This window comes from Myotis daubentonii, chromosome 1, assembly GCF_963259705.1.
Source record: "Myotis daubentonii chromosome 1, mMyoDau2.1, whole genome shotgun sequence".
Taxonomy (NCBI): Eukaryota; Metazoa; Chordata; class Mammalia; order Chiroptera; family Vespertilionidae; genus Myotis; species Myotis daubentonii.
The window spans coordinates 112027277-112045749 of record NC_081840.1 but is presented as its reverse complement, the minus strand read 5'-3'; the positions used below and the strand labels follow the sequence as shown (position 1 = coordinate 112045749).

The window sequence follows — 18473 nt, the reverse complement described above, 5'->3', positions numbered from 1 at the left end:
AAAGAATCAACTTTTGCTTTTTTGGTTCTACCTATTGTACCTATTTTTATTTGGTTGATTTCAGTTCTTACCTATATTATCTCTTTTTTTCTACTTTTTTAGTTTATTATGTTAGCAACTATTCTAGTTCTACACCTATGGAGCTAAGTTTCTAATCTTTATACAGTTATAATTACTGGAGGACACTAAATGATAATCTACAAAGACTCTAGCACTTGCCCTAACCAGTTTGGCTCAGTGGATAGAGCGTCAGCCTGCAGACTGAAAGGTCCCGGGTTCGATTCCGGTCAAGGCATGTACCTTGGTTGCGGGCACATCCCCAGTAGGGAGTGTGCAGGAGGCAGCTGATCGATGTTTCTCTCTCATCAATGTTTCTAACCCTCTATCCCTCTCCCTTCCTCTCTGTAAAAAATCAATAAAATATATATATTGAAGACTCTAGCACTGTCTCCTTCATATGGTATACATGCAACTACATGGTGGCTCTCTTTCATACAGAACAAGAACAAAAGAAAACAGAAAAGGAATGAAGACATGAACCTGGAATACTGAGAGAATTTTAAGTCAGAATCATTTTCTGAGCAGGACAAAACTAGACTCATCTCCTAATCAGATTCTGGACCTCACTCATGCCTTATCTTTGGAATGAAATGCTTTCTCTTGCATTCAATGTGACTGATAGTATAATGTGTAATTATACATAGTTGAAAAGAGAGTTGACAGGGAGAAGAACAGTGTCTTCAGAAATGTAAGCCAACAGAAGGGACTCGAGCCTTCAAGTGTATTTATAGGTAAACACACATGCACATGTGTACATACACAATTTATAATGACGGGCTATTGCTAACACCAAAAATGTTGTCTACCAAAAGCCTAGTTTCATTTCCCAGTTCCCACTGCCAAGCCTCTATAATGAATAAAACTATCCCCATGGAAAAAAGGAAGAATCCAAATTTCTAATGAGAGGAAACTGAGAAAGACAGAGTTTGTATCCACGACTGGGAAAAGAGCTGACATAGACCAAGTATCCATGGTAGAAGAGGAGGAGAGCATAGATGGTATATTCACAAAATGGATGCAGTATAAATAGAGTCAAGGTGGCCAGAAAGTATTTCTTACCTGAGTATCCAAAGGAAATACTGGAGATGGGGCTCAGGTAGATGCCTTTGCCATAGGCTGCTCCATGCAGCTTGCAGGGAAACACCAGGATGAGCAATATGAGCCTGGGCCCTCCCATGACTGTGTATTAGGGAGCCACGAGGCTTAGCCAGCCCTCTCTTCCCTCCATTATCACTCATTCAGATGGCTCTAGGCACCTACTCTTAAAATCCCGATTGGCTGAACATCGGTTCCAAGTTAACCCCTTTGTCTATGAAATAATAAATATTGAAGCCTTGGAGTGAGGAATAGCACAGCCACTGAGTCAGTCCCTTGGAATCCATGTTCCTGTCCCCAGGTGTCGGTATATATGAGATTCCAAAAAAAAGAACTACAGAATAGATAGCCAGGAAGAGGAACAATGACTGTTCCTTGGGGTTTCTCAGGGCAAAGAAATAAGTCTCCTATTGATACCGTTATAATAACCAGGTTATTATTTAACAGAAAAGGCGTAAAGGGAAGACTAGGTAATATAGGCATGCCATTTACACGGCTTTGCTAATTTAACACTCTTAAAGTCTGTTCCCCGTAGAGAGATGTGGGAAGGGAGTGAACAAAGGCAGTTTGGACTAATGCGAGTAAGGTCTGAGTGATGTGGAAGATGCCTACCTGTCTGTCAGTCACACCTGGGAGAGAATCAGTGGCCAGAACGCGTGTGGCCACTGCAGCACTATACCTGAATATTTAAGCTTCTGAACAGAGGAGCTTCTCTCTCTCACGCAGCTGAGCTCCTGGCTATCCTGTTGCAGGGGCAAGCTACCCTGCACCCACGTGGCTCACGGCCATGTGGGACCCACACAATGGATTAATGGACTGAATCTGGACTAAATGCACTGGACCCAGCTTCAACATGGAACAGTCACTTTGGACACTGGCCCTCCTTTTGGCTCTATTGGAACCCCAGCTGCACTCTTTCAGGACTGGTTTAAGGAGCATGGGACTTTGGAACCTGAGGAATGTAACTCCCACCAATACAGCCTTTTACCACATCTCATTCTCCCATGGGGCTTCTGAAAATGCTTATTTCAGTGGTACCTTAAGAACCATCCCACTCGCATGAACATAGGAGAAATTTAATTCTCTGGTGATACTATATAACTCTGAATGAATATTCACATATATTGAAAAGTTCTAATAGGGTAATTCATCTAATGGCTGCAATCAGCAATCCATACTCCTGCATATAGCTACATTCCCATTCCCCAAACCACCGAAAAACATAGGAGGTAAAATATATAAAAGCTACATTCATTCTATACATACACTTCCAACTTCTTCCCTAGGGAAGCCACACGCAGACTAGATTTAAGGATGCTGAGGCAAAAACAGCTGAGTACTCCAGGGTAGACTTTCCCAAAACTGAGTGGGGCAGAAAACGGGGTGGAGAAAAAGAAAAAAGGGGCACAGCCTCACCTGCAGTTTGGTGTAGGATGCATTCACCAGCCCATTGCGCAGGATCGAATGCCAGTTCTCAATGTGGGACCCACTGTAAGGCAGGGTAGAATGTATGTCTCTTCACAGTATGCGGTTCCCAGGAGCACTTTCAAGAATGCCATTCCCACCCATTCTCACCCACACACAGGACATGAAGATGGACACATATACTTAGTGATGGGCATGCATATGGACATAGTCACAGGCATGCAGATGTATCTGTGACTAACCTCTTATATCTTAATTTCCAGTCCCATCATCTATCTCTTCCATGCTTTAGCTAGGCCCATTCTAAACCCTCAACTGATGATTCAGCATTTTCATTGGCCTATTCCCCTATGTTTCAAATTGAATTCTTCTCAAACCCAACAAACTTATCACTGAATGCAAATATGGCTTCCAGTCCTGAATTCAGGTGTACTTTGGGAAAATGGTACCACCACTCCCTTTGCATTACCCTTAAATATAGCTCTTTCTTTCTCTCTTTTCTCCCACAATTATGCATCAATTGATTTCCTCCAAATAGTTTTCAAATCTAATCCCTCTAATCTGTTTCTTCAACCATCCTTTTATGTGCAAATGCCATTTCTCCTCAACTACATCATAAGTAGCTTGAGAGTAAAGACCATATCATATGCTGTCTTTTTATCTTCTACAGCAAGAATGTCAAACTCAAAGGCTAACACGGGCCAAATAAACAAGGTTTAAGTTTACGTGGGCCGCAAAAAACAAAAGCTTCAATTTTCATAGAAACGTAGGTTTATTTTGATAGAGACATGCTGAATACAAATGGCTAAAATAAATGAGTAATCATTAACATAAAATAAGAGAACATTTTAATAAAAAATTTTTCTTGAACATTAATTTATCAGACATTGAATAAATGCACAAATTAATAAACATAACACAAATAAACCTATTTTTCAACAAGTCAGTACATGACTAATGACGTGGCAATCGACTGCTAAAATATTTGCTGCTAGTATTAGTGGCGAGAAATGGTGTGCCTGTACAAGGCGCGTAAGGGAAATGACTACAGTAATCAGTCATTAGTGAATGTTGTAGTTCATTATTAATAATCGTGAATAACAGGATATTGTAAAAATTAGGTTACGAAATTTTTAGTAAAACATTTCTGACATACCGTTATATTGGTTGGGCTGCAAAAATATTCGTTGTGGGCTACATGCGGCCTGCGGGCCATGAGTTTGACATACTTGTTCTACAGAATCTACCACAATATAACTGGTTGATGAACATAGGTAACACAAACTCATTAATCTCAAACAAACTCTCCCATCACCTTACATTTGTTGCCCTCCACTTTCCCCACCACCCCGCTCTTACTGGAAGGCAAAAGTGCTGCCGTAGAGTTTCTTGGCAGTCCGGAACCGTGCCTCCTTGGCAGGAGGGCTGCTCAGCAGGAGGAACTGGTGTGAGGTGTGCATGAACTTCAGCTGCTGCCAGGGTGGGGGTGGGGTCAGAAAAACAGAGCAGAAATGGAGATCAGGGAGAGAAGGATTGGGGATAAGGAGCAAATCAGGCTTGCAATGACCCCCCAAAAAGGAAATATGCTTAGGCCCAAATATTATTATTGATGGGCAGAGACAACCAGGAAAATCTAGGACCAATGTGGTTGGTTGGTTTGGAGGCCCCTCTCTGCCTCTCATCAGATATTTAAGTTTAGAGGGAAAAAGGTCACTTACCCTGCTGAGAGGTAGTTTGACAATGTGTGACCTGTTACTAGAGATGATCCTAGGACAAAACAGATAAATAAAGAAAATGACAGAATACGTGTGTGGTTAGGCCATTGTGAACAAAGCAGCAGCCTTGCTGTGCCCTTGGGAGAACAAGCAAGGATTCCAGGGTTGTCTGAATTGTGTGAAATATCCAGGCCACCATCTGAATATTCCCTTGGGTAGTAATGCTTGCATATAAAAATGTAAAAGGAAAGCTAGTTACTGATAGTTAAATAACAGATGAAAGAGAGGGTTGGGAGGTGAGCTGCTACATCTAGGGAGAGAAAAGAATAGAACAAAAGGAAGAGAACAAGACGTCAGCTAAAAAAATTAGAGAGCAATCTGTATTAGGATGGTGATGAATTACCCTTGGGATTTAGAAACTTAGAACTGAGCTCAGGACCATCCCACTTGAGCTCAGAGGAAGCTTGAATGCTCTTGGGGATGGTGAAGAATGGATAGAAAATTACTGCTTGGACAGGAGAAAGAAGCAGAAGAAACTAGAATAAACTTCCTGAGGATTCAAGGATAGATTAGGCTATATGTAGGCTGGATTCAGAGGACAAGAGAGAACAAAGGCATGAAACACTGAGGGGTCAGCAAAGGAGCATTATCTCCTATAGTGGATGGTTTAGTTTTTTTGTGTTTTACCCATGTACTTATGATGCCATTCTGGAGGATCTATGCCTGGTCATTCCTCATGCTAAGAGGGAGCATACTGCATTGAGAAACTATTGATGTCAAAGGCTGACTAAAAAGAAAGGGAAAAGCCATGTCAAGAAAACAGAACAAGAATCAAGATCAGGAAGGGACCCATCAACAAAATGGAAAAGGGAACCCACTGTATGAGAGAACATTCCCCAATGATACATCTGATTAGGGGTTAATTTCCAAAATATATAAAGAACTCATAAAACTCAACACCAGGAAGACAAACTATTAAATTAAAAAAATGGGCAAAGGCCTGGCTGGTGTGGCTCAGTGTTTCAATGTTGACCCATAAACCGAGAGGAACCAATTCAATCCCTGGTCAGGGCACATGCCTGGGTTTCAGGCTCGATTCCAGGGCTGGGGGTGGGATGGTGGGGGTGGAGGGTGGGGGATGGGACGTGCATGCAGGAGGCAGCCAATCAATGTGTCTCTCTCATCCCTCTATCCCTCTCCCTTCCTCTCTCTCTCTCAAATCAATAAAAATATATATTTTTTAAAAGGGCAAAGGACCTGAATAGATACTTCTCCAAAGAGCACATTCAGATAGCCAATAGACACATGAAAAAAATGCTCAACATCCCTAGTTATCAGAGAGATGCAAATTAAAACTACAATGAGGTATCACTTCATACCTGCCAGAATGGCTACCATCAATAAATCAACAAAATGCCCAGCCAGGTGTGGCTCAGCGGTTGAGCACTGACCCAGAAACCAGGAGGTCACCAGTTCGATTCCCGGTCAGGGCATTTGCCTGGGTTGCGGGCTCGATCCCCAGTGTGGAGTGTGCAGGAGGCAGCCAATCAATGATTCTCTCTTATCATTGATGTTTCTATCTCTCTCTCCCTCTCCCTTCCTCTCTGAAATCAATAAAAAAAAATTTTAAAAAATCAATCAATCAATCAATCAATCAACAAACAACAAATGCTGGTGAGGCTATGGAGAAAAGGGAACCCTAGTACACTGCTGGTGGTAATGCAGACTGGTGCAGCCACTGTGGAAAACAGTATGAAGTTTCCTCAAAAATTTAAAAATGGACTGCCATTTGACCCAGTAATTCCACTTTAGGGAATATGTCCTAAGAATCCTGAAACACCAATCAGAAAGAATATATGCATCCTATGTTCATAGCGGCATTATTTACAATAGCTAAGATCTGGAAACAGCCCAAGTGCCCAGCAGTAGGTGAGTGGATGAAAAAGCTGTGGTACATTTACACCATGGAATACTATGCAGCTGTAAAAAAGAAGAGGGGCCTCCTTACACTATGCAACAGCATGGATGGACCTGGAGAGCATTATGCTCAGTGAAATAAGCCAGTCAGAGAAAGACAAATACCACATGATCTTACTTATATGTGGAATCTAATGAACAAAATAAACTGATAAAACAAAATAGGTCTATAGGTGTGGATGCATGGAACAGACTGACATATTTTGGAAGTGAGGGGTTGGGGGAGGGAGGAAGGAGACTGGAAGAGGTTAACCAAAGAAAAGACAATAGTGTGATGAGAGACAGGGGCTGGGCGGACGGGGACTGGGGGGGGGGGGGGGTGGGGGGGTGGGAGGACATCTGTAATACTGTCAACAATAAATAAATCAGAGAGGGAGGGCAGTAGAGAATGGTCAGAATCTTTGCTGAAAGGCTCTGGACAGTCTATGTCACCGGGGAAGACCTTGAGACAGGAAAAGGGAGTAGAAGGGTACACTGAAGTTATTTGATGTGAATGGTGTTAATTTCTACATGCAAGGGGCATCAAAAACCTACTGAGAAATAAGAAACTCCTAAAAAAAAGTTGAGACATCTCAGAATTTGTGGGTTCTCTATAGGATCTGAGTTCTTGTCAAAGCCTGGTGTCAACAAAAACACAAGAAAAAGCAGCCATGATATATATATATAACCTCAGGAAGGAAGCTGAAACTGTCTCTAAGAGAAGGTGTAGGCTCCATGTCTAATACCATGTCCCTGTCCCACTCTGGGAAAGATGAACCATTCTATCCATACCATTGCAGGAGAGGATGGGCCAGGGGATCCAGCTTGTCCATCTGCTTCTTGATTTCCAGATATGATCCCTATAAAACAATAGCCATAAAGTTAACTTCCAGGAGCAGTGAGAGCCCTTCCACTTTCCACAGATGACTATCAGGGCCCAGGGCAAGGTAGGTAATGAAGGCCATACAAAGGCAAGAGGAGATGGGTTCCCACCCACAAGGAACCCAGTCAGATTGGGAAGATTCATAAATAAATATGAAAATGAGTGAAGATGCTTACAAAACAACATGTAGGTGGGTCTCCCTCATTTTATGCAATTCCTACCACCCTACAAAGTTGATTGTAAATAAAAAATAAATGAAATCAATGTCAGAAAGAATAGGTTAAGGAATCCTGTGGTAAAACTTTACATAAAGCAAGGAGTTCTTGACAAGCAAATCATCTCTCATTGGTGTATCTTATGTATTAATATAAACTGTGATATATAGGATTTGCTAAGAGGCCGACCTGTAAATGAGCACAAATGAATGTCTATTCATGCAGAGATTGCAGACCAGGGGTGGGGAAGTCTGGTGAGGGACAGCTTTGAGTCAAAGGATGGTCACTGCTCCATGTGGCTGCCCCACCCCTAGAAGGATAGAAGATGGAGGTCCCTTACCTCCAAGCCCCCCTTCTTAACCTCCCAACCCTGGGCAGAGGTCTTTCCCTCACCTAATTCCCTAAGAATTATGAAAAAATAAACATTAAATATGAACAACCTGTTAAGGAATTAGCAACAAAAGCAAAGGTTGAGGGAGACATTAAGAGTAAGAAAGAAGAGTAGTAATAGAGTTAATAAAACAAAACAGAACAGGAGGGAAGACTAAAGTAAACAGTGAGGAATCTGAGTAGCATCTCTAAGTCTTCACTCCACTTCCATGAATTCCAAGCAGAATACAACACTTGTGGAATAGGCAGAGGGCAGGAAAAGGGTAGAGTACCTGGGTCATCTCCCGGATGGACATCACACTATCCAGAGCTTTCTGAAGTCGTTCATAATTCTTCTTCTGTGGGGAATCAATGGGAAGAGAAAAATCAGATGAAGAAAAATGGAGAGTCAAGATGTGAAAAAAAGTAGGCGCAGATATACAAAAAAAGTTTAGGCCCTAGGGGAAGGGTAGTACATCATGGAAAGAAAACAGATGTAATGTCAGATAGTTCTGGTATCACATGCTAGTTCTCTTTACCAATTGAGAATAATAGGGTAAGTTACTTAACCTCTTAGAAGCCCAGTAATCCTATGAATAAATGAAGATAAAAATTCCCACTACCCTAATCTAGATGTTCTGAAAGAACATATGTAAAGAACCTGGTATAATATGTGACATATAACAATGAATAATAGTCAGGTACTGTGATGATTAATTATGTCAATTGTTAATAGTGTTAATTTCACTGGACAATGGAATGCCCAAACATTTGGTCAAACATTATTTTGGGGAGTGTCTGTGAGAGGGTTTCTAGATGAGATTAACCCTTGAATCAGTAAAGCATATTGCCCTCCCTAATTTGTGTGGGCCTCATGCAATCAGTATAAGGTCTGAATAGAACAAAAAAGCCAAGTAGGAGGCTCCTCCTGCCTGACTTCTTGAAGCTGGGACACTGGTCTTTTCCTGTTTTTGGACTTGGATCTGGAGACTGCTAGCTTTTGCATTGGAACTTAAATAATTGGCTCTCCTGAGTCTCTAGTCTGCTAACTGCTAATCCTGGGACTTCTGAGCCTTCATAATTATATGAGCCAATTCCTTATAATAAATCTCCTATTGGTTATGATTCTCTGGAGAACTCTATCCAATGCAATACTTTACATATTATCCCTCATTTTTATAACAATCCAAAAGGTAAATATTATCCCATTTTACAGATAAGGAAATTGAGGTTCATTAAGGTTAATTGACTTGTCTAACACTACTCAGCTAGGGAACAACAGAGTCTCAAGTGGAATCCAGGTCTGTTTGGCTCCAAGGTCTTTATTCTTCCCTTTCATGCCATAATTAATATTAATTCTTCTCTCCTTCTTCTGACTAAGTCAGTTATTTATTCACTAAAACAGCTAAAACTTAGGGCTCAAGAGTTCCCAAGAAACAAGTCTTTCATTTATTCTGATTCTTATTCCAAGAAGCTGTGTAACTAGAATGACATACCATAGTCTCCCACTATTTTCCACTGTTTCTGTTCCTTAGCCCTGACAACTATACCTTAGGGTTAAAGGCCAAAGTCTTGGGATCAGTGGGGTCCACCACAGAGGGATAAGGCTCAAAGATGATGCTTTTTCTAGGGGACTCCAAAGCTGCCCTACACATGGCCACCAGCAGATCCACCACCTTAGGGGAAAGGAGAGAAGGGGGTCAGTAGAAGGCAAATGATTTCTCAGTTCTAGAATACACGTAGTATCCAGAATAAGTCTACCTTTTGGAGTTTCAGCATTTTTCTCTGCTCTTCTTTTTAAAAGCAAATGTGTTTATGGTTTTTCATTAGATAATATAAACTCATAAAATTTTAAGTAACAATGATTTAGAAAGTGATTAAAAAGCCCTGGCAGAATAGCTCAGTTGTTTAGAGTGTTGACTCAATACACCAAGGTTGCAGGTTATAATATTCTATCCATAAATAATAGCTGAATAGTATTTCCGCTGTAAGGACATACCATAATTTAACTGGATGCTCTATAGATGGGAGTTGTATCCATTTTTTTTTTTTTTTACTATTACAAATAATACTATCATGAATATCCTTACATATGAAAGCATTTCCAGAGGTTAAGTTCCAAGGAATGAAACTGATAGGTTCCCCAGCTTTTTTTTTTATTATTATTATATTTTTTTATTGATTTCAGAGAGGAAGAGAGAGGGAAAGAGAGATAGAAACATCAATGATGAGAGATACCTCTGCTCCAGTGGCCACCTCCTCTGCAGCTCCAGACATGACTCCCAGTGTGTAGAAGGAGAAAACGCACAGTTCACGAGTACAGACGGCTGGCTAAATGGACATATTAAAACACGCAGTGGTGGTAGGGGAGATGCAGTAAAAAGGTAATGTAGGGAGGAAGGGATAATCCTGACTTCAGATAACTCTATAATGAGGCAGGAGTTTGGGGCCCACTGTGTCAAACTTACTGATAAGTTTGAGAATTAATGCTGTCTCTTATACAAAGCCTTCCATAACCTCCCTAGGTAGTTAGATGCTCTCTCTTCGGGCTTCCCAACACTGCTCACATCTCTTCTATACACGGATAGTGAAGTGTCTGTCTAATCACCTAGATTTGGAGTCCTTAAGGACAGTATCATATCCAATTATCTTGGTCAATATCTGATACCCACTTTTAAATGTTGGGTGGAGATTATATCTTCGAAAATATTCACATTGCCTCATCTTTCCTAGTAGGACTGCTGACATTTATTTTTTGAGTAAAACAATTATTTCTAGAATCTCAGGGAGTAAGGACAGAATTCCACCTTTACCATAGAACCAGGAAGAAAGGAATAAAGGAGAGATGAGGAGGAAAAGGGCCTTGACTAAGGGTCCAAGGAAGAGGGTCACAGAGCAAGGGTTTATACCTTGAGCATGGACCCATTCTGGAAGACATGCTGCTCATCACACACCACACAGTACTCATTCAATGTTGGAATTCTCTGCTCTGCATACTTCATGATCTGGGGAGAGAAAAGATTCTATTAAATCTTATGGAAGCACAGGCACAGATATGGGAACTATTTTGAACTTCTTTCCCAGCTACTCTCCTTCCTCCCAGCCCTGTACCTAGCAAAGAATCTTTTCCTGGGCCCTGCACTTAGTTAAACTAATGGCCAAACTCCAGAGCTAAGACTATATATTAAAAGTAAAAAAAAAAAACACAAAAAAAACAACCCACCCTGGAAGGAGATCTGGGTTAAGATTTCCCTCCTCACTACTTGATACCACATATAACTTCAGGCAAATCAGTTAATGTAGGCCTTGGTTTCTAAAGTGGAACATTACTCACCTCATAGAGGTATTAAGAGTAATAAGATGATTTCTATGAAAGTATTTTTAAAACTATTAATCAAACTATTAACATTAGTTGTAGTAATTGCAGATTATCTGATGGCAGGGGGTCCTAAGAAGCCATTTCAACTACCTAGAATAATCAGCCTATCCACTGGTCACACCAGATACAACTCTGTGCTGGCAAGGGAGAATAGATCCAGAGCTCATGCAGCAATATTCTAAAGTATTTTTTAAAGCATTCTGTCTTAACATGGCTTTTCAACCAGGTACATTTCGTGTATAAATAAAGTTATTCCCATTTCAAATACTTTGGGGCTGGTAAAGGGACATGCAAGGGCTTTTCACTCAAATTTATTGAATGCCTATTATGTACCCAGGTCAAGTGAAAGTCTCCTTGATTATGCAATAATATAAAAGACTAGAGGCCTGTTGCACGAAGAGATTCACGCAATAGGCCTTCCTTTCCCCTGGCTGCTGGCACTGGTTTGCCTCCGGCACCCGGGCCCAGGCCTTCGCTCTGGCTGAGTTCTGGCTGGAGCCGGCCCTGGAAACGTCAGGCTTGGCTGCTCCGCCGGCCCCGGGGCCATGAGGCCTCGCTGCTCTGCCGACCCGGAAACGTCAGGCCTTGCTGCTCTACCGGCCCCGGGCCGCCAGGCTTTGCTCCACCACTTGGAGCCTACGTATGCAAATTAACCGCCATCTTTGCATATCACGCTGATTAGCCAATGGGAGGCGTAGCGAAGGTACCGTCAATTACCATGTTTGTCTATTATTAGATAGAATTGTCTTCTCAGAACCTATACTTCAATAGGGGAGATATGGTGTGTATACAAATTACAATTCAAGGCAGCATTTGGTGTGTGACATATAGGTGCCATAAAAAATAAAAAGCATCATGAGAGCTCAGTAAGAAGAGACATCACTTTCAACTAATTAATTAATATAACTGGAGTTATAACTGGAGTGATGGAGAAGATTTTATGAAAAAGATGACACTGAGCCTTGACTGCAGAAATAGAGAGGAAATCCAGTGGAAGAAAGGACATGAACAAAGGTAAAAGGGATACAAAAGTGAAAGCATGTCCAGGAATAAAAAGATTTAAAAAAGAAAAAATGACCAGTAATGGCTGAGCAGTGAAAGAGGACTATAAGGAAAATTGAAGACTACTTAAGCAAGAATGTTAGGGATCTTAAGGAAATTAGTGTCAATTACTTTCTCATCTCGAGACCTAGGCATTTAAAATCTGCAGTGTACCATTTGGCACTTGATCATAAGTGGTCTGTAAACAGTCTTTCCAGTAATGCACTAAGCTTCTTGAGGATGGAACTATGTCTTCTTTTCTCTTATCCACATAATACTTAGTATAGTTCTGGGAGTAACTTGGGAAATATTTAATGGACTGAGGAACTAGGAGATGTTAGGGGATCAGATGGATCAGACAACAGGGAAAAGGCTTTGAAATGAAACTTTGGACTTGATTTACCTGGACAAGAAATCCATATTCCAGAGTAGGGATGTTCTTACAGTGACCACTGACCTGATAAGAGTAAAAAGACAGACCCCATGAGCCTCCTATAAAACTGGCACCTGTATAGACATCACACACACCCTCACTTAGGATTCTCCTAAAGTAGCTAAGCCCTAGCTCCAGTCAGCTTAAGTAATTCCAAAGCTGGAGAGACCTTTAGACATTTCTGCAAAAGGTTCTTAAAAAGAGCTGGCCCAGCCAGCCGGTCTGGCTCAGTGGTTAAGCTTTGACCTATGAACCAGGAGGTCTTGGTTCTATTCCTGGTCGGGGCACATGCCCAGGTTGTGGGCTCGATCAGCACTAGGGGGCATGCAGGAAGCAGCTGATCAATGATTCTCTCTCATCATTGGCATTTCTATCTCTCTATCCCTCTCTCTTCTTCTAAAATCAATAAAAAAAATTTTTTCTTTAAAAAGAGCTGACCCATCCTTAACCTTCTTCAAGGTAGGTAGAATAGGTTAGTACAGCAGCTATCAAGTCTTAACCATACCTAATAAAATCATAAAATGATATTTCATTGGGATACCCAACCCTAGACTTTCTGCTTTATGGCCTGCTATCAGAGAAGCTTGCTCAATAGCTTAGATATAAATAAGTTTTCAGCTATTAAAAAATGTGTTCCATTCCACCCAGTCATGGTACATGCCCAGGTTTGATTTATGATGCTTGGAAAACCATTCTTCCACCTCATTTTAAGAAGCTATACTCCCACAATTCCACTCCCACCCTCCTGATACCCAAGTCAAACCCGCCCCAGCTCATGTACCAAAGGAGAGGTCCGTGCTGGGGGAGGGAAGCCCAAGTGCTGGGGGCACAGGAGACCTGCCTGGGGGCTGGGAGAGTAGCCAAACACTTCCACTTTGGGGTTCTTCATGGTACAGGAGATGGAATGGTTCATGAGGCGCCCAACCCGAAGCTCTGGTACAGCAAGTTTGCCTTTCAGCATGGAGTCCTGTATAATAGGGAAACTGGGAGACCTGGAGAGAGAGCAAGGAGAAGTGATTAAACTGGGGATTCAGTATGAGTCCTAGGAGAGGTTTGGAGACAGTGGATCCTAGGACAGAATAAGTGAAGTAACCTAAGTCAAAGATGGACGTATGAAGGAAGTTCTACTGGATCTAAAAACTGTTAAAATAAATAAATAGATCATACATCTGAATTGATTTTTATGTCATTATCTATGTATTTTTCTGGTAATCTATTTCTATTTTCACCCTTACCAGGTATGGAATGATCCCTTGGAGAGAATGCTTGTTTCACTTACACATTGTGTGTGTGTGTGTGTCTATTTACTGGTATATACATATAATTAAGTGCTAAATACTGTACTAGGCAAGAATTAGTTTCATCCCATAGAGCCTGATGTCCTGACTATCAACAACAGTGCCTGGGAAGCTGCAAATCTGGGCCTGTATTTGCCTTTGGGAAGATCAGAAAGCACAGGAGGGGTGATGCTTTATTTATTAGATAACTGATAAAGCAATGTACCCTTGCATAAGAGCAAGGAGTTGGTGTCTGCTCTCTGACTCTGCCTCCTTAGGATAGGGAATAAGGTCAAGGGTCAAATAAATATGGAAAGATTAGCATACATTTTTCCAAATACATACCAGTTAGGTATTGTGATTTACATAAAGAGCGAGGTATAAAAATTGGGATCAGGAATAGAAGGACAAGGAGCACATGTGGATACTTTTAGTAGTTAAAGGTACAGAATTCAGAGGACCCAAGGAGAGGACAGAATAGATATATTTAGGTAATCAAGAAGGTGGGGTGGGGGATTAGACAAGACCAAGGTGACTCGAGATGATTAGCTCCCAGAAAAGCACTTACTTGGGGATAGGTGAGAAGATGCTGAGGCCAGCTCGGAACTTCTTGATGGTACCAGTTGCCTTGAACCAACTGTGCCTCTTCTCCTGCTGGGTCTTCAAGAAATCGTTGCTGAGATGTTTCCATTGTTGGGATGTGAACATACCAAGGATCCTAAGGAATGAAAGAACAAGGGCTTAGGAAAGCTCAGGCAGGGGAATAGGCCAAGAAATAGGACTATGAAAGGCAACTAATCTAAAATCCAGACCCAGGGACTGCAAAAGTAGTTGTGGTGGCAGAATGTGTCTGAATCCCCTCCCGTATGACTTTAGCACATGAAAATGTACTGTCCTAATGTACCTCTTTACCTAACTAGGGGTGAACGCCCACTCCCATTACCTAGTCTAATAGACCTTAAGGATTCTGAGATGCTTTGCCTTTAGAGGGAGATCTCAAAGGTGAGCATACGAAAGTTGTGAACCTTGGAATTTGTTGCCAAGAATGACTATATACTGAGAGTGAAACAAAAATAGTGGTAGAGAAGTAAGTATCACCCTCTGCCTTGTGAATAGTGAAGAAAAAAACTAAGGACATGAGAGGTATTGACACTGTCAAGTGAAAAATTACATCCCCAAATTTATGATTTTCAATTTGAGCTGGGCCCTCAGCTAGTCTTCTCAATCCTTTTATTTGCCCTCGATCAGTCTCTCTAGTATTACTCTAAGTCAGTGATTTTCAACCGATTTTCAACACTGGTATGCCGCAAGAATTTTTAAAACATGTAATACCTGACTATTTAGTCAGGGGCACTGACCTCTTTTCCCTTAGATTGTCAAATTTAAAATGACAACACTCAACACAACTATAGCCATCTGGTTTGAATTAATAAAAATTATACTTTTTTTTGTCCTACCAGTAGAAAAAATATTTTTTGGTGTGCTGCAGAATTTTAGTGCATTGAGATGGAAAAGGTTGAAAATCGCTGCTCTAAACTATTATCTTAAATCCTTATCACCTTCTTTAAGCAACTAACTTCACCTTCAACAAATGACCTCCCTTTCTTTTAGAGAAAAATAGAAGCCACCAAATATCAGCTCTCTTAATTTTCCAACCTAACTACCAAAAAATCTATTTCTATTTTCACCCTTACCACAATCCCTCCATTCTTTGGAGACAAGGTAATCCTATTATTAAGGATCAATGCCTCTGTTTGTGCTCCAGCTCTCAGCCCCTTTTTGTCTCTTTAGGGACCTTGATCCATCAATTATCCCCCTTTATTATCAATTCCTTTCCCAGTCTACAAAAAGTTTCAAGTTTCTGCCCCTCAGTTTGGCTACCTAGCTACCTCTCCCTTTTCCTCCTATCCTCATTCAAATTTCTCAATCTACACTATTGTTTCTACTTTATTGCTAACCACTCACTTTTCAACATATCCTACCTTCACTACTCCACCACAACTGCTCCCATCTTGATGCTAAATCCAACAGAAACTTCTAAGTTCTCTTACTTATCCTCTCTGGCACTTAGTCTTCCTTGTAGAAACTCTTCTCTTTGCCTTCTGTGACACCATTCTCTTCCCATTCTTCTCCAACTTCTCTGACCCATCTCCAGTGTTTCTTATTCTGCTTACCCTGATAATTTCTTGGGTATTTTGTCTGGATGTTAAAAGGTGTTTTGCCCTTGATCTTTTCATTCCATCATGCTCTCCTCTAGCAATCTCCAATTCTACACTGGTTGTAATCTCCACCCGTAGACTGATATACATCTTCAATCCTAATCTCTCCTGTAAGTACTAAATCTACATATGTATCTACTAAGCATAGCCACTTAAATATCCCAAGGTTACCTTTAAACAACATGTTTAAAATGGAACTAATTATCTATCCTCATTCCACAAACCTGCTCCTCTTTTTTAAATCCCTATTTAAACTGGTGGTATTACAATTTACCCAGATATCTGGGATGGAAACCGAGGAGTAACTTTCCACTACTCCTTGGCTTATGACCACATACAATATATCCAAATCAATCTTCAAGTCTTACTGATTAAAAAAATATATCACAAATAGAATTTTTTGTCACCATTAAATGTCTGAATTTTAACGAGATTCTTGGACTGGGGGTTCATATCCATCCAGCTTGTTCAATTTTAGCACCTGTCTCATCTCCAGTAGCTTTTCCAGAACTGCTACCTTCACCAGAAAGCTCCATGAGTTTTCTCAATTCAAACTTGGGCTTCTCCAGCATTTTGACTTTACTAGCAAAGACATCATGGAGCAGATAAATAGATTGGCAAGCCTTTTCTTTGTCTTTTTCCAGTGCTATCTGGAATCAGTTTATTGACCACTTCTCTCAAGTCATTTACATCTCTCAGGTCACAATTATCATCTTCTTCTGGATTTGGTGGACCTGTTGATGCTGAGCATAAGAGGTCTTCTGAATCTGATTGTTGCATTTTTTTTAGCAAACCAACACAGAATAGACACAGTAAATAGCCATCAGTAGTCTTGACATCACCAAGAGCTTCAATCACGGTCTGCTATTTTTTGACCACGGAGCACATTTTGTCACAGGTAAGATTCACGGAAATTAGTCAAGCAGTTGTGCCCTGAACATCCTCAATTATTAGCTTGAATTTTCTAAATGCAATTTCATCATTCTGCAGATCAGCTAGGCTTGCTTCAAAAACACAACCCTGGAGATCATCAGATGCAATTTTGGTTCCTTGACTTCTGGTGACTAGTGTTTTCCCAGTATTTCTTATATTAAACATAGCTGGTGCTTTCACATCACACATATCCTTCTTAGAAAATGGATCAACCACTTTTTTCTTTGCTCCTTTTGCCACCCTTCATAAGGTACTTGTTCTTGCTGACTGACATGATGCTGCTCAGAGAGCCAAAAAGCAAGTCTTATTGATTCTATACTTCATAAATCTCTCCAGTCTATCTCTCATCTCTATTCTTACCTGCAGTCACACTTTGATTCAGGCCCTCATCATCTCATGTCTGGACTTCTACAAAAGCCTCCTAATAAACTAGTTCTGATCTCTTGTCTCAACCCCTTCTACCTATTTTGCCCAGTGCTACCAGAATAGTGTTTTTAACCCTTTGCGGCCCAATTTTATTTTTGGAATTCAAACAGTCTGGTCCAAATTAATTGACGGGATTGAATGTTGAAGTTATCTGTCTCACTAGACCTTAGCTCGACGTTGGACCTGCTCCTAGCGCCTGGTCTGTCGAGTCAGTCTCCACGTTGGCCCGAAAAGGGTTAAAGTTAAATCAACTATGTCCTTTCTCTGCCTAAAACCCTATAAAACTCCCACTCCCGACAACATAAAAGCCCATGATCCTCTCTGATTTGGACCCTTTCCTGCTTTTCTGGCTTCAGTTCCTGCCACTCTTCCCTTGCATTTCACTAGCAATATTAACTGCCTGAAGCTTCCTACATACATGCTGCTTCATGTTACTGTGCCCTAGCAAATGTTATTCACTCTTATGAGTCTGTTTATACAGGCAACTCTCATCTATCCTAGAAAATCATTATTCATCTCCCTTTTATTCATTCATTCATAGTCTTCCTCCTGCCACCAGACTGAGTCACTCCTTCCTCTGTGTTCTTTCTAAAACTTGTGTATTCACTTGTATTAGAACATGTATCTCCACTGGACTCTATCTGGAATTCACTGAGGGTAGACTCGGTAGCCCAATTCTCTTTATACACAAAATACTTAGCAAGGTGCTCAACACATTCAATAAATTAAGACTGTCTGAGCTCCTAGACCCCACTCTGAGAAAACTACAAGAGGAAATGTGAAGAGAATGGCTCTAATTCCAGGGTTGTACTTTTGCTTAAATACTAATGAACCTATCTTTTTACCTTCAAGATGTCTCAAGGCCGGATACCCCAGAACCACAGGCTCCTGTGCCTAACCATAAATTTGGCTCCCCAAATTTATTTTAGTCTTTTTTGGGTATATCTCAGAAAGACATTTTGGAAGAAAACATTCCATCCAAGGATGGACAAACATTCCATCTGCCTGTACATCCACCTATGTCTATAACCAGAAAGATCAAAGTTC

The 18473-nt window shown here is 40.9% G+C and overlaps 1 protein-coding gene and 1 pseudogene across 15 annotated transcripts in view; both read right to left on the bottom strand.

Annotated features, from left to right (window-relative positions):
* The window catches only part of PARP6 (poly(ADP-ribose) polymerase family member 6), a 42393-nt gene that overhangs the window by 11495 nt on the left and 12425 nt on the right, over positions 1-18473 (bottom strand). For 6 of the 15 annotated variants that reach the window (XM_059658035.1, XM_059658094.1, XM_059658098.1 and 3 more), the window contains 12 exons: positions 14417-14566; positions 13353-13563; positions 12542-12595; positions 10628-10723; positions 9957-10049; positions 9269-9394; positions 8012-8077; positions 7044-7111; positions 4299-4347; positions 3940-4052; positions 2572-2644; positions 1120-1189 (listed from right to left, as the gene is read on the bottom strand). In XM_059658035.1, coding sequence (XP_059514018.1) covers positions 1120-1189; positions 2572-2644; positions 3940-4052; positions 4299-4347; positions 7044-7111; positions 8012-8077; positions 9269-9394; positions 9957-10049; positions 10628-10723; positions 12542-12595; positions 13353-13563; positions 14417-14566 — 1169 coding nt within the window. Of the gene's footprint in view, positions 1-1119; positions 1190-1279; positions 1370-2571; positions 2645-3939; positions 4053-4298; positions 4348-7043; positions 7112-8011; positions 8078-9268; positions 9395-9956; positions 10050-10627; positions 10724-12541; positions 12596-13352; positions 13564-14416; positions 14567-18473 lie in introns of those variants that run through there. The other 9 variants (XR_009447735.1, XR_009447734.1, XM_059658114.1 and 6 more) reach the window with 6 other exon arrangements.
* LOC132212437 (small ribosomal subunit protein eS1-like) lies at positions 16846-18467 on the bottom strand (annotated as a pseudogene).